Here is a 25,148-nt window from a genome sequence, read left to right as displayed (position 1 = left end):
CTCTAGTAGATTACCACAAAACTCAAGGTAATTGTTTCCTCCTCTAACACGGGATGGATGAATGAATGTCCCTGAAGTGAATACTTAAGAAGCAGTGGAGTAACTTCATCTGCAGTCTGTATGTCACATCCAGGTTAGGGTGGCTATTCTTGGGGCAAGCTTGATCATATCTAAGTTGCATTTACACTTCAGCTGAGCGGTATACTAGTTTATCTGGGTGAGTGACAAGTGTGAGTGAAAGCTGTACAACATCTTGATGAACAAATGATTTTTTATGAAGAGTTTTAAACTTGAGTACCATGCAGCTATCTTTGACAGCCGCAGAGTTAAAATAAAGTCCATGCAGTGCAATCCTAGGCATGTGCATTTACTCCCAGGTAAACCTGAATTGGACTGCAGCCTCAGATACAAGCAAAATATCCAGAGCGGCTTCATAAAACTCTACAGTTCTTCCACAAAGCAACGAGAGGCCTAATAAACTTTCTTGTGGAACAGATCCAGATGAAAAGCTATTTGCCTCGAACTGGCGATATGGATGCGATCCAAAACAAAAAAACTTTGTCTCTTTCTAGGCCCTCCTCTCACTTTTTAAAACCGAAGACCAGCAATGCATGCTCGTTTGCAAGTGTCAACCGTGACGGTCTACACGTAGGTTGACAAGCAAAAAGGCTTTGCGCACACATTGATGGTGATGATGATGTTGTTGTTGATGATGATGTTGCTGCTGTTACACTTGAGGCAAGCCACCACAATATGCTTCCCCCAGCTGCCCTCCCAGACCAACCACGGAGCTGCAGGATACCCTGCCCACACCCCTGCTGGGCCCTCCACGTTTGCGAAAGCCCCTTACCTTTCCTCCCCACCCTCCCACCTACCCCGCTATGCCTAGGATCCTAACACCGGCCCGACGAGGGGGGGGGGTCAACGGGGCCAGGATCCTCCCAAAGCGGCGCTCTTCCCCCAGACTCCTGTGGGGGCGAGGGACAGGATACCCTCCAGTCTCACACGCAGAGAGACCCGTGCGCGCGCGCACAAACGCGCCCGGGCGAGAGCGAGCGCGTCCCTCAAGGCCACAACCGGGGGGGGGGGGTTAAGGCGGCCGTCCAGGGTGGCGCCACCGCCGCCGCCTCCTCCTCCTTCCCCGCCGCCTTCCCTGCTAACCTGCATGCCTCCTCCGTCCGCCTCCGCCTCGGTCCGCAGCCTCTTACTGAGGCCGCTGTCGGCTCCGTCGCCTCCGGGCATGGGCTGCTCCAGTTCGGGTTCCCGCTTGATCCCTCGCGGGGCTGGGACGCCGGGCACGAGCTGCTGGTGCTGGGCGCCGCCGTCCGCCATCCGAGCCGGACCCCCGGCCGCCCAAGCGGGAAGCGCAGCCGTCCTCGCCCCCTCGAAAGAGCCCGGCAGCAGCAGCTGGAGCTGGAGCGGCGCTGCTGAAGGCCCAGCCAGCCCGGTCCGGCCAGGACCAGCGGGAGACAAGGAGTAGGTGAAGGGGGCGCGCGGGACCGGCGCCTCTCCGGAGCCCACGAGCGGGAGACCGAGGCTGTGCCCAAAGAGCGCGGCGGCGGCGGCGCCGACTCGGGCCCGCCGGGCAGCGCAGAAAAGCACCGAGCAAAGGGAAGGCGAGAGAGAAGGTGCACGGACGCGCGAAGCGGTGCTGGCGGCAGGCGCAGCAGCAAGAGCCGTCTCCGCCGGAGACGTAGAGTGGGGAGAGAGGAGAAAGGAGAGGCCGAAGCCCCTCGGTAATTTTCGGAAACGCCGTATGGGAGCGAGGACGCGACTCGGAGCGACCCCCTCCCCTTTCCTCCTCTCTCCCCCGCTCGGCAATCTTCGGGAATGGGATGAGGTGGGCGGGGCCACGGCTCTAAGAAAGGGCGGGGCCTGGGAGAGGTCCTGGAGGGCTCGGACGTTTGAAGGCCTCTTGGCTGGGCGGGAGAAGGGAGGGCTTTGCCTGAGGGAGTCGGTTTTCCCTCAGACCCGGAGGGAAGGGAGGAAAGGGGCCCCCCAGTAATAAACGCCAGGCGAGGCTCGGCTTTCGGGTCGCCCCCAGGTGCTGAAGTGCCCGAGCTCGTTTCCTCTGCGCACGGAAACAACCGTTTGTGGATTTATTCCCAGCTGCTTGACAAGGAGCCCCGCGCTAGGAAATTGTGTTAGACGAGCTGCCTCGCTTAGAAAGGCGGCCTTCCTTCTTTCCAGGCCTGCTGCTGCTGCTGCCGCCGCCGCCGCCCCTGTTGAGGTTGGCGGCGGGGCTCTGTTTGAAAGAGAGGCTCTGTGTTTATTTCATCAGGGCTGAGGCCCGAGAGACGAAATAAATTACGTGCGACCCCAATGTAACGAAACCATAAAGCGAACCCGTCAGGATAAACACAAACAAACAGCGACTGAAAAGCAAAGCAAACCGTCGCCCACTAAAAAAAAAAAAAGCACTTAAAACGCCTGAGCAAATAAGTCAGCTTTAATATGGCGCTTAAATATCAGCTCCTGTGGTTGTTCCACAAAATATCAGCTCCTGTGGTTGTTCCACAAAATATCAGCTCCTGTGGTTCCACAGATTGGGTGCCTCTGAGTCCTCTAACTGGGGTGTGGATACAGGGGTGAGGAGCCCCAGGCCCACCCTTGTCCTATATCCAGCCCTTGGTAAGACTCTTCAGGCCACGTTGCTCACTGACTCTTGCTTTGTGCCATCCTTGTTGGTTTTGCCTAGCTGAAATTGGCCCTTGCACGAGTGTGCGTTGAATCTTAGCCCAGTGTACAAAGGTAAGATTTACTTTCATTGCTCCAGCCGCTTCTGCCTCTGGCCCTGCCCAACGCTGGGCTATGCCCCTACTCCTGGTTCAGGGGTGATGGGAATTGTAGTCCAAAAACAGTTGGGAGACCCAAGTTTGGATATTCCTGCCCTAGGGAATGTGGCCCTCAGACTGAAAAAAGCCCCTCCCCCCCACCCTGCAGTGAAGCTGTCTCTACAGATACTAAGGCACGGGCAAGCTGATATAGGAAGAGATGCTCCTTTGGGTATTTATTTAGATATAACAGTAGGTGCTTCCACATATTTTCTAAAAGGAGGCAGAGTTCTGCTGCAGAAGTTTGCTGGTTTGGGAGTCATTAATCCTAAACCCAGATTTGTACAGACTAAGGCTGCAGAGTTTCCTAAACACTCTTAAACAAGGAGCTCAGTGGGATTTACTTATAAGCAGACATGATTAGGGTTGCGCTTTGCATATGCCCAAAGACACTCCCACTATTATTTATTTACAACTCCTCCTCCTGCCCTTGTTTGCACTCCAACACTGGGAGCTAAGCCCAGGGGAAGACAATTCCACATGCACATAAAGAGCAAAAGGGAAGTGTGCACCATGTTAAAAAATGGAGATCTGCTTGTGGTGAACCATGGTGGATAGAGGCCCTTGGGGAAATATTTGCCATTAGTTTCCCATTCTGGCATTATTGTAATAGCAGCACAGAATGGATGATGGATGGCAAGCAGCGGGCTTCTCATTCCAGGACTACCTGTAGCCCTTTTCCTAAGCAGCTTAGTTGTGCTGCCCCTCTAGCCATGCTGTCATATGCTGTGAAAGCTGAGCCTACTTCTCTCACCTTTGTCTCTTCTTACCTTCTCTCATTGCTTCTGCCTTTGTCCCGCTTCTCCTTTGCATCAGATTCCTGGACAGAGCTGACAAACACTGCTTGCTCTTGAGATCTCTCAGTTGCCCTCACCTTGTCCAGATCTTGTCTCCGGGTTCATGTCCCTGGGCGCTTCTGATCCTACAGCAACTGGGCTAGAACTATGGGCACAAGCTGCATGTGACTTGGATCTTATGCAACAGCAGAATAACACCTGTGCAATAATTGCAGTAAAAGCATTGTCGGGGGGGGGGGGGAGCAAGTTTGAAACATGCTGCTTTTAAGTCTATGCCATTTGTCTTATCATTAATAGGTGAAAGTATAATCCTTACAGACAGATGCAACCTTGAAGAAAAACATGCCACATTACTTTTGCTGGATCTTTTTTTTTTTTAAAGGAAACATTTTGGTATCTTTAAAATGCAGAAATTCAATAACATCTGTGCCAGGTACAGTTACAAAAGCACAATTCACAGTCACTGTTGTAAGTTCTCCATTTTCCTGTCCCAAAGGTGTGATGGCAAATATAGTAACTGTCAAACTGCCTCCTTAACCTGGTGATTCCAGATGATTAATTTGTAGTAAACAAGAAAATGGTCTGTTTTCAAATGGCTTAATTTTCCCCCAGTATCTTCTTTTTTTGTTTTGTTAAAGTTCAGATTTTATGCAGAGTTTGATGAGCAACCACAATGACATTTGTCTACTTCCTGAGTGGTTAGAGTCAGTTTGCAACCCCATGAGATGCATGAGTAATACAACTTGCCATATACAGCTTTGCTTGAAATTACATATCTTTGGCAATCACATTTAGCTTTGGCAGAATTTTTCTGTGTTCCTCATTATGCCATCAGGCTTTGATGCCTGTACTCCCTGAGGCAGGAAATGTGTTGGCTGTGACCTTTTTCATTCAAACTGCCCATTCCACATATTTAATTATCAGTAGTAGTTTTGCTGTGAAATATTAGGCAGACCGTTTGTCTTACAGTGTGATTTTTTGAAGGTGTGAGCACTCAGAAGTGGCACCCAATTTACAGAGACTTTGGCCAGAGCACTTCAAAGTAAAAGACAGCAGCACTAGACTGGTTTTTCAAGAAAAATATTTTAATTTTTTTTTAAAAAAAACAAACCACTATATACCACTTGATTATAGAAAAAACCTAAAAGCTGTTTATTTAAATCGAAGTTGATATATTTTTTCTGTAGGAACCCAGGGTTTGTTTTCCTTTTTTCATGTAAACATAGGGTCGAACAGCATGTGATATGAACGCTTTCTTTAAAAAAAAAATTAATCTAGCCACTTTCATTTTGAAGAAAAAAGCAGCCTTGTGGCTCTGATCCAGAACGTGCTCTCAATCTATATTGGGGCTTGTTCCAATTTACTGCTTGAAATCACCCACACAAAATTATTTGCACCATAAGGTGATCTTTTCTGCAGATTACATGTTCAGTAGTAAACAGCAGTCATTGAAGACGCAATTTTCAGCAGAATTTTAAAAATTTGTTTTTAATGGCTATTGTATAATACATTTTGTCAGTAGTATTCTAATTGCAGTGTATTTGGTGGGGAAATTATTCTGCCTGGTCAGGTAGAAGTTGGCTTAACTGTCTCTGGGAGACCTTAACTGACAGCTGAGGTTGGGTTGGAGATAGAACTCTCATTATACCAAAGAAGGATAGAAAGTATCCATATTTTGATTGGTCACATTTAGAATTTTCAGTTAGATTGTGTGATTGGTTGGGGCTTGACTAAAGTCAGAATAAGTGAATATTTGATGGAACTAGTCACTCCATGTTGTTTGGAGAGTGTCTGTTTGTTGTTAGTAGGTGTTTTTGGTAGAAAGACAGTAAAAGGATGTAAGACAGTAAGAGGAAGAAGACTGAGGAAGAAGAAAGAAGACCTGAGATGAAGGCATAGTGGCTTGGTGACTAAAGACTTTCTGGGGTAGTGAAATCACTTGGTTTAGGCTTAGATGATGAGAGAAGAACCTGTCCACAATACTCAAGGAGTGCTTGGCTCTGATTTCTGGTAGGAGAGCCAGAGGAAGATTCCAGGATTGTACAAATGGTTAAACAGAGGAAGTGACTGGCCCAAGGTTGTCTAGTGGCCTACCTGGCGGCAAGTCAGTATGTCAAGTCCAAAGTTCAAAGACCAGGGGTCAAGCCACACAACCAAAGTCCAGAGTCCAGCAGTCAGGATACAGTGCAGAGTCAAGCCCAAAGCACAGCCCTGTAGAGGTCCAGGAGCATCCCAGCCAAGGTCCACCAATATGGGCAGTTGAGCAAACACAGCGCCTCAGCTCTGCTTCCCTTTTGCACTTTGCCTGCTGCTTGCAGCATCTGGGCTTGATAAGGAATGTGATCCTCACCTGCCCCAAGCTTAATCCATCTGAGAAATCACACACTTCTTCCCAGAGCTAGTGAACCACACTTGACCAGCTAGGGAGGTGGGCTGTGGCCGTTGCCTGGCCTCAGCCTCCTGGAGCACCCCTCCTGCTGCTCTCTATGCCTCAGATGCTGCAGCTGACATTTTAGTTGGTCCAAAAAGCACCAGTGAGTAACCAAGTCTGGTCCAAATATGGAAAACAACATGTCTCAGGCCCACTTCTGTTGCTTCAACCAGCTCACTAGGTGTTTGCTGTCATGGTATGCCTTCTCCCTTCTTCAGTGTGTCCCCTCTCTACTCCTTCCTTGCAAAATGTTTGTGCCTCTCCCATAGACACAATTTTTATAAGCATATCATGTTCATGTGTGTGTGTAATCATTGGCACTGAAGTGGCACTCCAGCTCTTCTCCTTGGGGAGGGGGTTTCCACATGCAAGCCCTCTAACCCCTGGGCTATGGGGTGACCTAGCTGTTGATCTGAATGATCTTCATTCCTTCCCTTTTTGCTGTGGGTCTGCCAAAAATCTCTGTTTGATCTGTCAGGGGTATTTGAAACCTTGTCTAAGAAGAACCTAGAAGCTTGTCCCTACAAGAGTCATTTGCTGCCATCCCCATCTCTGAGCCATGAAGTGAATCTGTGTGTGTGAGTGTGTGAGTGTGTGTGAGTGTGTGTGTGTGTGTGTGTGTGTGTAAGAGAGAGAGAGTATAGTTATACAAGTCCATCCTTAGATACATGAATCTGAGGTTTAATTTACAAAAAAATAAAAATATCAGTTGCTTTACTACCTGCAATTTCAAAAGAGAACCTAGCTAAAAGTTCAGTTCCTTTTCTTTGCTGTATTTTCAAATTTAAGTTCAGAGGCTTTCAGACTGTGGACTGCCAGTGGTCTATGGGTTTCATTCAGGTGGTTTATGGCATATACATAAAAATATAATTAGAAGTCATAAAGCACCTAACACAGTGCATTACACTTGCTTACTACAACAGGCAGGGTGAGAGATGGGAGGACAGTCTGTACATATTAGGTGATGGATTCCCCCCCACCCTGTTTCTTGCTGCAGGGTTGTTGTTTTTCTAAATCCAATCCCATTCATTGGTATTTTGTCATTTAATAGTTAATTTATGACCACATACCCAGTGCTGTTTTGGAATTCTAAGAAACAGACAAAGCCAGAGATTATAAGCAGTGCAGTTTTGAAAGGTTCCCTCTGGCATCTTGCTTCATAATGGCATCTAGCTGCATCCAAATATCAAAACCTACTCCGTGATATCAGGAACCATCATGCAAAATTTGGTTGCAATATCTATTTCCTTATCAGTAAGCATATACACCATGCAGATACACTTCTGATGTGTGTACAAATTGTGACAAACCTGGGCTCTTTCATGTTTTACTACTACTACTATGGTAAAGATTATTAGCAAGATAAATACATCTTAAGCATTCTCAGATGCTGTATGAATGGCCTCAAGCCTCAAACACTATGTCTTTGAACCCATTTTTATGGCTACCCCAACATGAGCAACACCTGGTGCTCTTTCATTCCATTTCTGGTTCCCCTCTCCCCACCCCCTAAAAAGACTTGTTAGTAGAGGTGCCCAAGAGCTCTACTTTTCTTTCTCAAAGGATGAATAACGCAAACACTTAACTTTTCAGACATTGCAGTACCAAGTTAGGAATCCCTTCCCAGCTATTAAAATATGAGCCAAAGACTCTTCGTGGTTCCTTAGTGAGTCAGGCAACATTTTCTTTGAGGACTTTCATCTTGCATTGCTGAAGTGCCAGACTTCATTTATATGGTTCTGAAGGACTGTTTGGAATATTTTTGTTTCTCTTGGCAATTTTCCTCATGACAGAATATGATATTCCTCTTTCTATGTTTGTAACCAGCCTAGGGAAATTTTAATGGGGCTTGGTATTAAAGATTTAGATTGGGACACCCTCCATCAGCCCAGCCAGCATGGAAAGTAATCAGAAATGATGGCAATGTTGTTGTTGTTTAGTCGTTTAGTCATGTCCAACTCTTCATGACCCCATGGACCAGAGCACGCCAGGCACTCCTGTCTTCCACTGCCTCCCACAGTTTGGTCAAACTCATGCTGGTAGCTTCGAGAACACTGTCCAACCATCTCGTCCTCTGTCGTCCCCTTCTCCTTGTGCCCTCCATCTTTCCCAACATCAGGGTCTTTTCCAGGGAGTCTTCTCTTCTCATGAGGTGGCCAAAGTATTGGAGCCTCAGCTTCACGATCTGTCCTTCCAGTGAGCACTCAGGGCTGATTTCCTTAAGAATGGAGAGGTTTGATCTTCTTCCAGGCCATGGGATTCTCAAGAGTCTCCCCCAGCACCATAATTCAAAAGCATCAATTCTTCAGCAATCAGCCTTCTTTATGATGGGAGTAGTCCAACAAAATAGGCAGGGCACATTGGCTACTTCAGCATTTCTCCTATTTTTCTGCTGTTAGTATGTGATCTGTTCCCCAACTATTATCAATAAAAGGTGCATGAGGAATGGTTGAGGAATTGGGTATGTTTAGGCTGGTAAAGAGAAGACTGAGAGGAGATATAATAGGCATCTTCAAATATCTAAAAGGCTGTCACGTGGAAGCTTGTTTTCTCCTGCTCTGGAGGCCAGGATCCAAACCAGTGGATTCAAGGTAAAAGAAAGGTGATTCCAATTACACATCAGAAGGAAGAACTTTCTGACAGTAAGAGCTCTTCAACGATAGAACAGACTCCCACACTAAGTGGTGGGTTCTCCTTCCTTGGAGGCTTTTAAGCAGAGGTTGGATGGCCATCTGTCACATATGATCTAGTCGAGTCCTGTATTGCAGAGCATTGGACTAGATGACTCTCAGGGTTCCTTCCAACTCTACAGTTCTAGGATTCCAAGCAGGAGCTCAGCCCAACTGCCCATTCGCTGTCAGCTGCCAAATGCTAAAAATATTCAGAGGCAGGACAAACTGGAGGGTGTTATAGACAAGGCAGAGAGGGATAAATCTTACAATGTTATCTCAGACCCCAAACTCACAAGATGGATGTAGAACCCTTTGGAGATTAAAAGGCAAGAGTAAGCTGGTCTTCCATAGACCATATGTCAAGGCAGCCCTGTTTTGGAAAGCTTTTAATGTCTGATGTTTTGTTTTGTTCCTTTATATTTTGTTGGAAGCTGCCCATAGTGGCTGGGGTAAAAATAAATTTTCATCATCTTGATAGACACACCTGAGAGCCTCTAATGCCAACATCTGTGCTCTTAGGTCCAGCTCTAAGATACCACCCAGCTTAAGGCTCCTGGTTATATAATTAACACAGAAGAAGACGTGTTTAGATTTGATACCCCGCTTTATCACTACCCTGAGGAGTCTCAAAACGGCTCACAATCTCCTTTCCCTTCCTCCCCCCACAACAAACACTCTGTGAGGTGAGTGAGGCTGAGAGACTTCAGAGAAGTATGACTAGCCCAGGGTCACCCAGCAGCTGCATGTGGAGGAGCCGGGAAGCGAACCCGGTTCACCAGATTACGAGTCCACCGCTCTTAACCTCTACACTACACTGGCTCTCAGGAGGACTGAGAACTTATAAGTTGTTACTTATAAAGTCAAATAAATCCACAAATAAATGCAGAGATGCGGATGTGCAATCTCCCAGGGTTCTAGGTGCTGACGCAGGTTCTGTTTCCTTGGAATGAAGGACAGCGGAGACCGTGGTGTCTTCAGGAGGCATGGTTTGATTTGCACAAGTACAACCTAAGCAGAGGATCCACAACTCAACAGATCTTGCTTCTCCATTAAGTCCTTTTATTCTGTTGCAGTGCCAGAGGAAGGGGGAGCTGGGGGGCGGAGGTAAGAGATTGGGGGCCGGGACACATGATTAAGCGGTGTACAAATTAACCCAACAATGCTTTGCGGCAGCCGTATCAGCATTTCAACGAGCCAGTTGGATATCGGGACTCTGACGTTGTGTACTGGAGGACCCCAAGCTGGAAGAAAATCCTTGCTCCCCAGAGAGATGCCAGCTCGGACAGCCCCCTGAGCTTCAACTACGAAGCCTACGAGAGCGACTCCGACTGTAGCTTCCTTGGGCAGAGACCTGCCTGCATGGCTGATGCCACACATTCTCACCCCTCCCCCCAGCGCAACTGACAGAGCTTCCCCCTCTTCCTCCGTAGTTTCCCAAAATTGGATCAGAGAGCTCGCTAACTTCCCACGAAGCTGGAGAAAGTGATAGTTTTTGGGACTCCCCTAAGGAGGCAGGTGGTGGACAGAGCGAGACCACTTTGTCTAGACCCCGAGACCGCTTCTGGATTTACTCAGTCCTGACTGGGTAGGTGGCAGCGGCCTAAGCGGTGATTGGCAGAAGGGGAGGGGGGCATATCAACCGCAGAATGGAACTGTTGTGCCTTGAGTTTTAATGTTTGGTTGTGTTTTTTAATTGCTCGTCTTTTGCATCTTTTCCTTGCAGGTTCCAAATATGTCCCCATTCAGCTCCCTCAGCAGCCTTTCCTCCCTGTCCTCTGTGTCCTCCCTCGATTCGCTTTGGGACTCACTGAATGAGGTACGTAGCAGACAGAGCAGGAGGGAAGTCCTGCTGAGCTGCACAAGGACAACCCTGAGGCTGGAAAGGGACCCATTCAGAGTCATGGGTCATAGTTATTTGTGCTCATGCATTTCTACTCCGATACAAGCCTGTATACCAAAGTTTTGATTTCCTGGAAAGGCTTTTGTGCAAATTGCTTGTCTTTTGCATCTTTTCCTCACAGGTGCCAAAAATTACCGCGTCCAGCTCCCTGAGTTCCCTGTCCTCCCTGGATTCGTTTTGGGACTCATTGAATGAGGTACGTAGCAGACAGAGCAGAAGGGAAGCCCTGATGAGCTGCACAAGGGCAACCCTGAGGCTGGGGAGGAGGAGGAGGAAGCCAGCCAGCTGGCCAGGCCACCTTCTGGACCGGTTGTGAGCAAGGAGACAGGCATGGGGCTGCTAAGGGCAGACTGTGCTTGTTGGCGCACTCGTTCTCATGGACCAGCCCCCCATGGCGCCAGGGCTGTAGGGTTTCCCTGGCTAGCGACTCAATGTGGGCAGGAGAGTTTGGCTTCTGAGTTCCTGTCTCATTCTGGGCTGCTCTCTCTCCTTTCTCTCCACCACCACTGCCACCACCTCTGGGGTCCTATCTCTGCCAGAAGTCAGTCTCTGAATCCTTTGAAAAAGTGGCTGTCTCATTCTGGGCTGCTCTCTTTCTCCTCTCTCCCCACTACCACTGTCACCACCTCTGGGCTGGTTCCTCCATTCTGTCCGGGCCAACAGTCATCCTCTTGAGGACAAAATATCCCATGATGACAAAGTGACAGAGGAGGAGGGAAGCCCAGGCATGGAAGCCAGAGTGGCCAAAAGAGATCCAAACAGAAGAGTGTAATTGGGAGCAGAGGATCTGTGCAAACCTTTCCCTTTCTGTTTTTCCACTTAGAAAACTAGCTGTGAGGCTGTGAAGATAAAGATCCTGTGGGGAGAAAAGCAGCTGGAGACCTTGCTTTGGAGCAGAAAGGGAGGGGTGTGTTTGTTTGTGTGTGTTTTAACGGCAGCAGTTCCCCGCTCCCCCATGTAAACTCTAGAGAGGTGGATTTATTGGCACATTTGATGTCTGACAGGAATTGCCTACAAACAGGACACATTACAAGTTGAAAACAGTTCTGTTGCTTCAGCAGCAGCACCAGTGGAAGTGAAATTGACTGCTTTCTGACAATGGATAGCAAAACTCCAGCACTATTCACCATCTTCAATGAAGCCTGCTACAGTGAGACTATTTTGTTTGAAGGGAATGCCTACGGTACCTTTCATATGTCCATAGCACTTCCTGCAGATTGATCACTGAATGGCTTGAGAGTTGAAGAAACAGTGATAAGCAAGAATATTGGAACCCCATTCATCTGTTGGCATGTCAAGTTAGAAACCAGATACCCTCAGTCCTACTTTCTTTTTCTTGAAGGAGGATGGGAAGAACAGTGGACTGGTCCCCAGGGTGAATTGCTGGCCTTCAACTTCCATCACATCAAGCACAGCTGATGGTCAGGGATGATGGGAGCTGCATCTAAAGGGACACAGGCTGCCCACCACTGTATTGTTCTTCCCATGAGTCTCTGGTCAGGACAACCATGTGACTAATAGTTGAATATTAGAACTACTGGCTTTTCAGTGCCAGCTAGGCAGGCTCCTACTCCCTCTTGTTAGGAGAGCTATGAGGCAGCCACTATATGAGATTTGGGAGGACTGCTTGAAGGCCTTGGAAGACAGCCCCAAAACATGGAGTAGTTATCAGAATTATACATCTGTTCTGAGCATGCTCAGAACTATTCTCTTGAAAGCCAGATCTCATAAGCTTTTAACATGTTCTGTTCAGTGGAGAAGAAACAGAGTTTACTATTTTTTGTTCGGCTTAGGATTTGTTTTGTGACCTTGCTGGGGAGCAAGCTAGCAACAGTGGACACAGTATGTGTCTTTCTATTTTTTAATTAATCACTTTGTATTTATTTTTGTGAATTGGATTGAAAGGAGAAATGGGTGAGTTGTGTATGCTGCAAGGATTTCCCTGCATTTACCCATGGAACACTGCAGCTGCTGCAGGGGAATGAGGGAGGGGGAGCACAGGTTGATCTGAGGCATGTGCAGTCCCAACACATTTCCAGAGAAGGTGTGTGAATTTGCATCAGCACCAGTTCTGAAGTTGTTGCTAAGCTCCCTTTCACGTAATAGCTGTAGCCACACAAGTGCTTACGTTTTCAGAATACCTTCTATCCCCCTGCCTTAACATTTTTAAAGGAACTTAAGCAGTAAGAAGCATATTCCCTTCAAGGTTAACTGCTTTTGCTTGAATACTGCCTCAGATTCATACTCAGCTAGGCACATATAATCATACTAACCACATTAAAGTAGGTAGCAAAGCTCTGATTCTTCATTGGTCTTTCTGCCACTTAATGACTCAATGTAGGCTACTCAGAAAAGCTGTCCAGTTAAAAGTAGATTATTATATTGTAGGCCCCTTTTTAGAGTATCAGTTGAACAAGCCATCCAATACTAGTAGTATATCATCTATAAAATGATCCAATTGGTACTTTAAAATGAAACTTCACCCAGCACCTAGTGTTGGGTGAAGGGTACTGAATGCTATCAGGCTGCAAGTTGATCTATGAAGCTACATCACTGGAATTTCAATTTCCCCTTTAGCCATCTGCTGAGGAAGTTTGAAGAACAGCACATTTTTACTGAAAGCTTGACATTCATCTCTTACAGCAGAGCTACATATTCAGATTAATTACATAATGCTTACTGTCTTACTGGAATTGTACCACTGTAAAATGCAGGTAGGTTGCTGTATAATTAAATGCTTACATATAAACTCTCTTCACAAAGAAAACAGGCACATTGCACTGACAAGCTAGCCTTCTACAGCAGGGGTTGGCAAGGCTTACTGGGCATGGGCAGGATCACTCCCGTGGAGATCCTCCGTGGGCCGGGCCGGCGCAGCGTGATGCCGGAAATCGCTTCTACGCATGCCCAAATGCCAAAAATCGCGCCTGCACAGAAGCGATTTCCGGGGCTGTGGAAGAGAGTCCCCGCGCCATGCCAGTTTAGCACAGCACGCGGGGACTCGCCAAGCAGGCAGCTCGGTTCGGGGGGGGGGGCTTGTGGGCCAGTTAAACGGCCTCTGTGGGCTGCTTCTGGCCCATGGGCCTTAGGTTGCCGACCCCTGTTCTACAGGAAGGGTATAAAAATTGCTGAGTCATGCAGGAGATTTGGGATTTTTGTACGTTCATGAAAAGAAAAGTCTGAAGATGGCTAGTTATTTCATTAAGTTCACTCTTTCCCTGCTCTCGAATATAGCTCCAGCCCCAATAGACAGATCTCTGCTGATGGCAGATGGTTTCAAAACAGTAACTTGGCACTGCAAAAAGTTTCTTATTAACAATATATATCCCCTACTTCTTGTGCTAGGTTCTCCAGTGCTAGACATCCAACAGGGCAGCTCCATAGCACTCAGGCACATGGTACATAAGCATACACAGAAGACTGCAGCACATGGACAATCTTTATTGTTAGAGGAGCACCGGTAATCCATTACTGACTGTAGTGGAGTCACCGCAGAGGCACATGCTAAGGCACTTATTGTATAAAAAAGTTTGCAGATTTATTTGTGACAGCAACCAGGACTGGAGACTCTCACAGTGGAGAGCACTAACCATACAGTATAGGGTAATCTTATTTTAATTTGTAATTTGCTCATAAGTCTAAATGCAGCATATACAATATGGTTAAGTATACAGGTAAATCCAGCAACCAGTGTACAGTGTAGAAAAGTAAAGATTATCTATATAACCGCAGTCCCCATAGAAAGGCAGTGATAAAGACCTTTATTTTTCTTAATTACTTATAAACGAGAGATACAAAGGCCTTCAATGTATAATCTGTGCAGATTAAAATGCTTTTTTCTTTTTTTCTTTAATATACTCTTAGTCACTGTGCAGAATAACTAAACCCATCCCCGATTACAGAGCTGGATGCTTGGACATCACAATAAAGGACTTTGTTCACACTCCATTCAAAACCCACTAGATACTGTCTGTTACCATTAAATATATTTGGTCCCGAATAGATTCTCCAGCAAGCACACAGGAAAAAACTTTGCTGCTTCCTTGGTCTGCCACTAACACACCTCTGAGACACAACGCAACACAGACACCATTGCACTTCAGATCTGTCCAGACATTAGCAAAAAGAGGGCCAACTTAAAACTCTCTTCTAGGAAAAACTTCCCAAGACTGTATTGTCTTTGAAGACATTTAGGAGTCATGTTGGGAACACTTTATTTTTCCTGTTCAACATGACTCCCAAACTGGCTAAGTGAGTAGACCGAGGAGGTTGGAAATGTGAGGTCACTGAACATGATTGCCAAAAGCAAACAAGAGGAAGGGGACGGGACAAATTCCCTGCATCTATCACAAACTCGTTATTGGAAGAAAATAGTTGATTTACAGCAACGAAAAGGAGTCACCCCACCCCCACCCCTCAAACTATGTAAATTCCCCAGCAGCCATGGCAAGGACAATGAATGCTACAGGCCTCTGTAGCTCCCAGACTCTGATTGGGCTGCAGACTCTTTGGCATTCAATACAAAAGAGCTTGGAAGCTGGGAGGGACAACACTAACGTCATGGCTCCAGATATTCAAGGGAACGTTTCAATAGATGTGCTCCACTTCCCCCGGCAGGTTTTAGAAGGGTTTGCAGAAGTCCACTGGACAAAGGGAGGGTGGGTCACTTCATCGTGTGTGACCCGGATCCACAAGGCAGCTCTATTCAGTAGCTTTGGCATCTCCAGCATCAGCCTTGCCATCCACTTCCTCATCAGATACTTCACCTGCACCCTTCCTGCCAATCCGGCGTGTCACTACAAATGGCATGTCTCCCCGCCTGTTGAAGAGAGTAAAAGTGTCATGCAGTGTGGAAATTGGCATTTCATCTTTGAGTAATGTGTACATTCATGCATTCAGGAAATATGGCAAGAGGGCATCTTACCTGAGTTTGCTCTTCAGTGAGCTGACCTCACGGTTCATGGCATCAGCCGTTTCAGTGACATCTTCTAGTTCCCGCTGCAGCTTTCTACGAGCTGCATTGGCTCGCTGTGCCTCTTCTTCTGCCTCCTCCAGCTGGCGTTTAAGTTGCTTCAAACGGACATTCACCTTGTCTGCCTGCAAAGCAGAAAAAGGAGCTCTCTCAACACTTGTTCATTCACTCCTGAACATGGGAACCAACTTGGAATCTGAACTACATGGATTACAGTACCTAGCAGCCCTAGCTCCTTAAAACCTAGTTTCCACAATCTGGATTTTAACCTTGTGAAGTTTGTGCCATTCTGCAGCTATGCAACCTATGATCAGAGTTTTCTTCCTTCTTTCTAAGAGAAGCAGTCTGAGCCAACATTTGGGAGTTAAGCAATCTTGAAGCTGGAAATTCTCTAGGCTGGCACTGAAATGTCCATTACCAGCCATCAGGACGTGTGACATTCATTGCTAGATGGGTGGGAATTTTATTGATGTAGAGACTCTTGCAGCCTCCAGCAAAAAGGGTAGAGAACAGAGGACACTGGCAGCACCCTAAAAGCTTGCTAACAGCTCCAACAGTGTTGATGGGATTGTAGGGTAGCAGCTTCCTGCCACACAGCTCACATTACCAAATGCCAATCCTCAATACGGCACATACCTGATCCTTGTACTGCTCAGCATTACGCCTCTCATCCTCCACTTGCAGGACAACATCCTTCAGCCTCTTCTCAGTACGTCGCACCTGCTTGCTGGCAGCCTGGCGCTCCCTGTAAGGAAAGTACCACATCAGATTGATGGAAGAATTCCGAAGTAGCCCAAGCTTCCATGTTTGGAGACATTCCTAGATCCCATGCAAAGGAGATAACTTGCAGAAGGAAAGTGGTAAGAGTGAGCCACTCGCAATTTCCTATGACGAAAGAATAATGCCAATGTACTGTGCTGCTGGCACCAAAGCTTTCAAGGCCAAGATGGAGTATTTTGAGAGCACCATGAGCCAGGACTAAGTTAAACAGAAAATGGGTCACTAAGCAGGTATCCTATGGGCACGGTCTGCAGTCTGAGCCAAGTGCCTGTCAAAGTCAGGAGAGCTGTTGGGTTACATGGGACTAATTTGTGCCAATCGCATTTCAGGTTAAAATGAATTCGTATGACACAACCTTCCACAAGCAGTAACTGTAGAGACAGAAGATGCATTGTAGCTGATTATGCACTTCAGTGGCTGTTTGGCTCTTTTACCTTTTATTCAGAAGGTTATGATGCCTCTAGAGAAGGATTTAAGTGTGCAAGATTTACTAGGCACTCTAGAGAAGATTGAGCAATCACAGGCACCATTGATAATGCATGTGTGATCCTTGAAAGTACTTGCTAAGAACTGCATGTGACCTGGCCTTATAAAGAAACAGAGGTCAAGAAATACTTCAGTTCAGATTTCCTCACCCAAGGTAATGACAATATTTCACAGATTTTTTTTATGACTGCACCCATACATCAAGATGTAGGATGAATGCATGACAGATCACAAGCACCTACTTTGTCTCAGCATCCAGCTGTTCTTCCAGTTGTGCTATCTTTGCTTCCAGCGCAGTAATAGAAGACTTGTATTTTGACTTCACAGCACTCTCCATTTCCTGAAGCTTGGCCTTAAGTTCCTTGTTCTGACGCTCAAACTGCTGGCGAGCATTTTCATTCTTCTGGGCATTACTACGCTCTGCATTCAGGTCTGTGTTTATCTGGTCAATCTGGGGAAGATAATAAGAAATTGGTTAAAGTCATGGCTAGTTTCTGAATACAGTCTGAAGTTTTCATATCTAATCTCTGCCTTGCTTTCCATCTTCTATTTGTTTCCTTTGCTCTATAATCTTGGCATTCAAAATGTAATTCTGTAGGCAGGGCTTGTTCTCAACCTTAATAACTTCACAATGTCTAGTTTTTAGAAAGAATATTACATTCATTAATCTACCTTTTCGTTTTAACAAGCAGGCATATTTCATTCTTGTAAGCAGCCTACACCAACAGTATCATCCCAAGTAGTCAATGCTCACCTTCTGGTATAATAATAGGCAGCAAATTTCTTGGTCAGGAGTGGGGAAACTGGCTCATAGACCTAATTAGGCATGACATCCATGCTCACATGACACCTCTGACATAACATATGAGTTTTAATAATAATAATAATAATACAACGTCTGGGCAGCTTCTAACACATAAAAATAATAAAAATCAAACATTAATAGTAACAATCCGATACATTATTAAAAAGTCACAATAACTTTAAAATAAACAACAGTGGCTTATAAAGGTGTGGCTGCCATCACTTTTTGCAGGTGGTTTGCAATGGCTTGCAATGGGCTTAAAAGGAGAATCCCTTCCAAGTTGCCACATGATGGCATAATGTTGTCAGGTGATTGGCAGTGGTGTGGGCCTGCCCACTTGTCAAGGTGTGCCTGCAAGCAGGGGTGGGGGAAGATCCAACCCACTAGCTGGATCAAATTCCCCAACCTGTCAATGTAAAGCATCAGCTAAGTTGAAAACCACCAAAGATGATTCCAAATACCCTGGACAATAGTAAGACAAATACTCTTACAAGAAAGGAATACCATCACACTATGATTCAATATACTGTGCTTCTCTATGTGCTTCTTCACTCACCATCCTATTGGCTTATCAAACCTGGTACTATCTGTCCTGACTCTCACTGACTTTCCAAGACCACAGGATTGGGGTTAGTCTAAACTGATAATCAAGGTCCTTACCAGATATTAAATATAGGACTACATAAATGTAAAGCACGTGCTCTCATCAAAGAAGTTTGTCTGGGATTTGAACCCAGTATCTTTTGCCCTCTAAGTGGGAATAATGCTCCAAAAGCATCAAGGCTCTGATAACACACTGCAGCACAAAGGAAAGTGATACACAGTAATTTGGATGAATTATGGCTGGAAATCCACCAGCTGAAGCCCTCCATCTCATGGTGCCATTAAGCATGTACCTGAAGATTTGCTTTCTTAAGGCGGTCATTCACCAACTCTGTATTGCTCTGCTCTTCTTCTAGTTCTTCCTCCAGCTGAGCTATTCGAGCCTCCAAGCGTCGCTTTTCCTCCAAGGCCAGAGCTCTGAGAAGAAAACACACAATGGGATAATTAACATAGTGCCTTTTCGTGAAGGATGCTCAGTGGTAATGACCATAGAAATATTCAACATTTGTAAGCCATTCTCAGCACACCACTTAAGACATTACAGGGCACCCTTTCCACGAGCCAACTCCCACAACATTCCTTGTCCCTGAAAGGGAAAAGTGCCATTACTCACCCTTTGCCACTACTATTGGCAATCTCATCAGCCAGCTCATCCCGCTCTTGCTGAGCCTGGCGCTTGGCACGCTCGGCAGCTGCAAGTTCCTGAAATCAGAACAAGATGTACATGGACTAAGGGTCAAAAACAACTTATTGCCAAATAGGAGATGTTATATTACATGAAGCACATGAGGAGTATCTGGAAGCCAGTTATAACCTACGAGCCAGAAGAATGCTCATCAAGAACAGGAAGCTTCGCCTCACTCAGAGTCAGAATGACATTGTGAATCTGGGGCACAGCTCTCTTGAGTGTCATAAGAAATGGCTAGTCAACCATCAAGGTAGTTTGTGATGCTACAAAGTGCATCAAATGAGGGTTGATATTGTTTGAATAGGTATATTCAAGTCAATGTATCACACGATGCTGAAAATTATGCTAGAGAGAATGAACTGGAAATTGGGAGGAGGGGGAAGGAGACTATTAAACTAGCCTGAAACCAGGAAAAAGTCTGTAGTGCATGAAGGAAATACCTGAAATACACCCCTAGCTGCAAATCCAGCAGCTGATCTGATTCACATTAACCAAAACAATAGTTGTGGAAGGGTTTGGATATGCAGTGAAGGTATTAATTTCCAGGGGCTCACCCACTCCCTTTTCTTTGAAGTCAACCTCTTCCCTCCCATACCGAAAGGCCTGCTTTGAGCAGAAACTGAGTTGTGTATTAGCATTTTCTGGATTTAGATTACCTCCTGCATTTGAATCATCTCAGCTTCCATGCTCTTCAATTTCTTTTCGTTCTCTTTTGCTTGTACCAAAATTTCTTCTCTAGAGGCACGTGTGTCATCCAGCTCCCGCATGTAGTCCTTCATTTGGGCCTAAAAACCAAACATAACCAAATCAGCCCACTTGGCCAAGTAAAGTCTATTCCAACCTTTTGTGAATCTCTAAGGCAGGGGTCAGCAAACTTTTTCAGCAGGGGGCCAGTCCACTGTCCCTCAGACCTTGTGGGGGGCCAGACTATATTTTGAAAAAAAATAATGAACAAATTCCTATGCCCCACAAATAACCCAGAGATGCCTTTTAAATAAAAGCACACATTCTACTCATGTAAAAACACCAGGCAGGCCCCACAAATAACCCAGAGACACATTTTAAATAAAAGGGCACATTCTACTCATGTTAAAACATGCTGATTCCTGGACCGTCTGCAGGCCAGATTCAGAATGTGATTGGGCTGGATCTGGCCCCCGGGCCTTGGTTTGCCTACCCGTGCTCTAAGGTCTTAGACAAATATTCTTTCCCGGCCTGGCTACCCAAGATTCTTTTTAACTAGATGTGCCAGGGATTGAACAAAGCACCCTGTCTACCAATGATATACTTTTGTAAGAAATGATAAAATCCCAGTTGAAGATGTAAGCAACTATCTTCATAAGTCTTCTTGATCAAAAAAGCAGCAACTGGCAACTAAGTGATAAATCTGTTCTGTTGCCACAGTAAATGATTCACTTTCCCCATCTCATCTCACTGTAAGGAGAAGCCAGTCAGTAACAATGGAATGTAAACCCTCACCTGCAACTTCCTGAGCTGTTTGATAGCTTCCTCACGATTCTTGTTGGCAGAGTCTATGTGGGCCTCCAGATCTTTTAGATCCATTTCCAGTTTCTTTCTGGCAGCCACAGCAATGGAGCGCTGCTTCCGTTCATCTTCCAGCTCCGCTTCCATCTCTCGCACCTGAAAGTGGGGTCAAAGCACCGGCAGTTTAGCCACGAACACAGGCCTCTTCCCTCCTCCCTGAAGCAAAAGAAGGGGTTGTAAGCCTCCTGTGCTTTCTGGAATGTTACCTGTCTTGTAAGCTGCTTTCTCTTTTCTTCATTCTGCTCATCACGGGCCTGGAGATCCCGATCAAACTGTGCCTTCATGGCTTGCTGGTTCACTTCCAGGCGCAGCTTGGCATCTTCTGTGGCCTGTAGCTCATCCTCCAGCTCTTCCAGCTGAGTCTTCATCTCCTCCACCTGCTGCTCCAGAGCTCGTTTGGACTTCTCCAACTCATGGACCTACAGCACACACACAAAATCAGTTTCTCCCAGACTGACAAAGCCCTGCTTTTGCTGCCTGGTACATTTATAGGTTTTTAAAAAATGAACAAAAATTGACATGTCTAGTGACCTACAATATTTCTGTGCGCATAAAGGCATAGTTACTGCTATATCCTAATATGCCTCTCACTTGGTCCTTTCCCCTTCTGTCCCCACCTCTTTGTCTTTTGTTTTAAAAACAATTTATTTAAGAAATCAATAGAAGTATTTAAGAATTTAAAAATGGTAGTGAATCATTTTTAAAAATGACCAAATGTGGGGGATAAAGGCAAACAGTCATTTATTGCCAACTTTCCACCCATCTTTGACAATCCCAAGTCCCTTTTGCTAAGGGTTCTTATCAGACTCTGAACTGCACAGAATTCTGCCTCTTTATCTCTGCTCACTTGAATATGCACATATCCAAGCTTTGTTTCCTAACATCCTTTGGTGACTAGGCCGAAGGGGTTTATGATAAAGCAGCTAGGCAATATTGCACAAAATACTGCCACAGTTCCACTGAAATCTGACAACAACTTTATCCTTCTAGAAATGAAGATATACTGAGTAACTTAGAAATGCAAGATACTAAAGCTTTTCAAAGCCTGTATGATCTCCCTGTGCAAAAAGGCTTTATTAGTTTATGTGCCTTCATATTGGGTAATAATTCGGCACTTTGTGCATAATGAACTGAAAAAGCCAATGGTGACATTGTTGCTTTCCTAGACATTACAAAAGATTGCATGCTGCTAGCACCCAACTTATTAGCTTTCATGTCTTATTGCAAGTGAAAAATAAGCCACTTTTAGCAAGCCCTCTTCTTGCCTAGGACATGTCTTAGCCAACATCCTTATTACCCCAGCCTGTTGTACAGGAATGCCATCAACTTACACTCTTGCCAACATCATCCTTTGAACTCATCAGATCCTCCATCTCTGTCCGGAACTGCTTATTGAGTCGCTCTAGCTCTGCTTTCTGTTCAATTGCTTCCTCAAGTGCTCTGGCCAAGGAGAGAGCTTTCGTTTCCTTCTCACGAGCTTCTGCCTCAGCACGATCCCGCTCTTCAGCATATTTTGCAGAGATGGTTTTCTCTTCCGCCAAGAGCTGGAAAAAGGGAAATCAATGGCACTGTGAGATTTCCAAAGGAAAGGTTTGCTATCCCCACTTGTTCCATCTGTAATGGTTTGACTACCAAGGATAGGTCACCTGGGTACCAAACTTAGCCACCAATTCTAGATATGTGCCAGGATTAAAGCCAAATGCACTTGTCGGCTTCCACTTAAAAACCAGCTAAAACAGACAGATATTATTTGGGATTATTACCAGTTAAAAGTCAAATTCAGGTACTAGAGTGAGGAGAGTTGATATTTGCTTACAACTGTTCACAATTGCCCTTCATCTATGGGAGAAAAAATGTGCATCTAAAATATGACACTTTTCTTTCTCCTTTTCACCAGAATCTATCCTAGTGAAGGAGAAGGACATTGTTGAAAGTTATAACTAAGTGTACCTGATCAAACTTCTTTTGTTTTTTCTCCAGGTTGGAGACTATCTGCCGCTGATGATCCAAATCCACAGAAATATCATCCAGCTCCTGCTGAAGCCTGGTCTTTGTCTTTTCCAGCTTGTCATAGGCAGCTGCCTTTTCCTCATAACGTTGGGTCATGGCCTCCAAATCTTTCAGAAGCTTCTTCTTTGCTTCTTCCACTGACTCCAGACAAACCACACTATCATCCATTTTCTTCTTCATTTCTGCAGTCTATGTGACAGAAGCAAGCGGGTGGGGAAAAGGAATAATTTTTTAAGGAAGCAAAGAAAAGATGTGGGGATTGAACACCATTTTGCAACTTACAAGTAACAGTGGGTCACAAAAAGAAACCTATAATTTTTTTTGAAGGTATGAACTATCTTTAGGGAGACTGTTCCACGGTGAGACTTGCCAAAGCAAAAGCATCATCACTTGCTGACTAAGATGCAACAGTGGGATGTGACCACTGAATTCCAGGAATATTTCCCAGGGTTAGACTGTTTCTAGGACAGCTCTATCAGACATCAGAAAGGCAGATCCTATTTAATTAGACAAAACAACTTTCAAAAGAGCTTGTTTTGGCTACCAAATTCATATTTCCCATGCAGAATCCAGCATGCCATTCAAAAGGCATACTACTGCCTTGTAAGCTACATTTGGATATTCTTTCCTCATGTCTTCTAGAGTACCTGAAGCTGAAGGACAGAAATTTGTTTTTCCAAGTTCTTCTTTGCCTCCTCCTCTTCCTCTAGTTGCTCTTTGAAGCTGTTCTTCTCATCTTCCATCTGTTTCAGCTTAGTACTGAGGCTCAGCTTCTGACGAGTTTCCTCCTGAAGTAACTCCTGAAAGAGCCACCACAACAAACATTTGGTCTCTTATGATGAAAAGTCCAGTAAAATTTTCCAAATATATATCACATCTGAAGCAGAGAGAAACTTAAGCAATGGCTCAATACCACTGAGCAAGCTAATTTGTCCCCAGAAATCAGTTGGAGTGACCCACAAAATGTAGTTTAGTAGACTAGTGGAGATACCCCCAAAAAGTTATGTGGCCCTTGGGATGAATTGCCAGTGGAATCCCACATTCCAGTAGCCACACAAGGCATTTGGGGGGGAGGAGCATGACAGATAAGCTGTTATAAGGAGATTATGAACACTGGTATATCTAAATTGCTCTAGACTTTGATCTGTGTTGCTTCCAAAACATAGACCTTGAGGAACCACAGGCCTCCTCCCAAGCCTGAAGTTGTTCAGAGCAACTCTATAGCTCATTGTGACAGATATATCCCCATTAGGGAAGGAAGATGATTCTGGTCGCCACATATTTTGGTTACCAAATATCAATCAGTATTTGTGGGGACCCCATCTCCTGTTCTGCAGTCTGTATTTTCCTGTCAATTTAACAGATCTGTCATGATTAATCGGGTTTATATATTAGGTTTGCATTTTGGAGTAAAGGTACCCCTGACCGTTAGGTCCAGTCGCGGACGACTCAGGTTGCGAGCTCATCTCGCTCTATAAGCCGAGGGAGCCGGCATTTGTCCGCAGACAGCTTCCGGGTCATATGGCCAAAATGACTAAGCCGCTTCTGGCGAACCAGAGCAGCGCACAGAAACACCGTTTACCTTCCCGCCGGAGCGGTACCTATTTATCTGCTTTCGAACTGCTACGCAGGCAGGAGCTGGGACCGAACAACGGGAGCTCATCCCGTCGCGGGGATTTGAACCGCCAACCTTCTGATTCGCAAGCCCTAAGCTCTGGTTTAGACCACAGCGCCACCTGCGCCCCTGCCGCATTTTTGCGTAGTGAACTGATTTTTCACCTATTAAAGCATCACCTGTGTGTCCTGTAGCTGAGACTCCAGCGTAGAGAAATCTTTGGCCAGTTTAATTGACTTGCTGTCAGATTGATTCAGAAGACCAGTGACGTTGTCCAACTCAACCTGAAAAATTAGAAAAGTCGAACCAATCCCATTAATAAAGAGTTTCCATTTACTATCCGTTTTCCCGTCTGTAAAGCAGGAGAGAAACTGCATCATCATCATAAATCACTCCATACTAGTTAAGGCTAAACAACAGGAGTTTTAGGCACTTGATGCCCATGAGAACTACCACCCACCACTTCAGCTATTAGCTTATTGTCCCCTAGTTGGTGTAAAGTTAATCAAGGGGTAGTGGACTAATTCACATTATCTCCAAAAGAGCTTATTGTTTAATGCAAGTTACTGGGGCTGAAAAGTAACAACATAAATAGAGATCATGTTAGAACAGCTAAGAGTCAAAACTTCAGGAGGAGTAAAGCAGCACTGCAGCCCCAACCCAATTCTCCCCACTTCCCCCTCTAAAGTCTGTGCTAAAAACCAGAACACAATGAATAGGAGGGCAAAGGGAACCAACACAGGAAGCTCACCTGCAATTTGTTAACTCTCTCAGCCAGCTCAGTTCGTACTCTCTCCCCCTCTGTGAATTTTACTTGCAGCTCTTGAAGTTGAGTTTCACCCCTCTTCCTCTTGTGCTCAGAGTCTCCTTTGGCTTGAAGAAGAACTTTCACCTCGTTGGACAGCTCAGCACGTTCACTCTCTAGTGCCTGCTTTGCCTTTTCAAGGTTCACTTTCACCTGAAGGAGACGGGAACAGAAAGCTTTAGTGTGGTCTTTGCAGAAAATTTGA

At 45.5% G+C, this 25,148-nt stretch overlaps 3 protein-coding genes and 1 long non-coding RNA gene across 22 annotated transcripts in view; 2 read left to right on the top strand and 2 right to left on the bottom strand.

Moving 5' to 3' along the window:
• Positions 1 to 1,736, bottom strand: part of RBFOX2 (RNA binding fox-1 homolog 2) — a 174,028-nt gene extending 172,292 nt beyond the window's left edge. For 13 of the 18 annotated variants that reach the window (XR_014172420.1, XR_014172421.1, XM_081928358.1 and 10 more), the window contains exon 1: positions 1,162 to 1,736. Coding sequence is in view for 15 of the 18 variants with exons in the window: in XM_081928358.1 (XP_081784484.1) it covers positions 1,162 to 1,332 (171 nt within the window). In the remaining 3 variants the exon portion in view is untranslated. The remainder of the gene's footprint in view (positions 1 to 1,161) is intronic. The other 5 variants (XR_014172422.1, XM_081928372.1, XM_081928360.1 and 2 more) reach the window with 3 other exon arrangements.
• Positions 1 to 25,148, top strand: part of LOC309379365 — a 271,748-nt gene that overhangs the window by 161,053 nt on the left and 85,547 nt on the right. The window lies entirely within an intron of this gene.
• On the top strand, positions 7,498 to 14,098 carry LOC309379800 (uncharacterized protein; the record flags this gene model as incomplete). The annotated part of the gene is made up of 5 exons (XM_081929253.1): positions 7,498 to 10,319; positions 10,458 to 10,550; positions 10,756 to 10,830; positions 11,458 to 11,545; positions 13,980 to 14,098. Exons 2-5 carry the CDS (start codon positions 10,467 to 10,469, stop codon positions 14,096 to 14,098), a joined length of 366 nt encoding a protein of 121 aa, XP_081785379.1. The 5' UTR covers positions 7,498 to 10,319; positions 10,458 to 10,466.
• The window catches only part of MYH9 (myosin heavy chain 9), an 84,699-nt gene continuing 73,606 nt past the window's right edge, over positions 14,056 to 25,148 (bottom strand). For both annotated transcript variants that reach the window (XM_081928156.1, XM_081928155.1), the window contains exons 28-41: positions 24,890 to 25,096; positions 24,318 to 24,422; positions 23,171 to 23,323; positions 22,464 to 22,712; positions 21,845 to 22,057; positions 20,720 to 20,932; positions 20,448 to 20,609; positions 19,625 to 19,753; positions 18,894 to 18,982; positions 18,574 to 18,697; positions 17,115 to 17,323; positions 16,243 to 16,351; positions 15,559 to 15,731; positions 14,056 to 15,453 (exon numbers count right to left, since the gene is read on the bottom strand). In XM_081928156.1, the coding sequence (XP_081784282.1) occupies positions 15,336 to 15,453; positions 15,559 to 15,731; positions 16,243 to 16,351; positions 17,115 to 17,323; positions 18,574 to 18,697; positions 18,894 to 18,982; positions 19,625 to 19,753; positions 20,448 to 20,609; positions 20,720 to 20,932; positions 21,845 to 22,057; positions 22,464 to 22,712; positions 23,171 to 23,323; positions 24,318 to 24,422; positions 24,890 to 25,096 (2,253 nt within the window). In that variant the 3' untranslated portion in view covers positions 14,056 to 15,335. The remainder of the gene's footprint in view (positions 15,454 to 15,558; positions 15,732 to 16,242; positions 16,352 to 17,114; positions 17,324 to 18,573; positions 18,698 to 18,893; positions 18,983 to 19,624; positions 19,754 to 20,447; positions 20,610 to 20,719; positions 20,933 to 21,844; positions 22,058 to 22,463; positions 22,713 to 23,170; positions 23,324 to 24,317; positions 24,423 to 24,889; positions 25,097 to 25,148) is intronic.

The sequence above is a fragment of the Podarcis melisellensis genome (genome assembly GCF_964234715.1).
Source record: "Podarcis melisellensis genome assembly, chromosome: 10".
NCBI classification, from domain to species: domain Eukaryota; kingdom Metazoa; phylum Chordata; class Lepidosauria; order Squamata; family Lacertidae; genus Podarcis; species Podarcis melisellensis.
The sequence above is the reverse complement of the archived record's forward strand: the minus strand, read 5'-3'. Positions and strand labels throughout refer to the sequence as shown.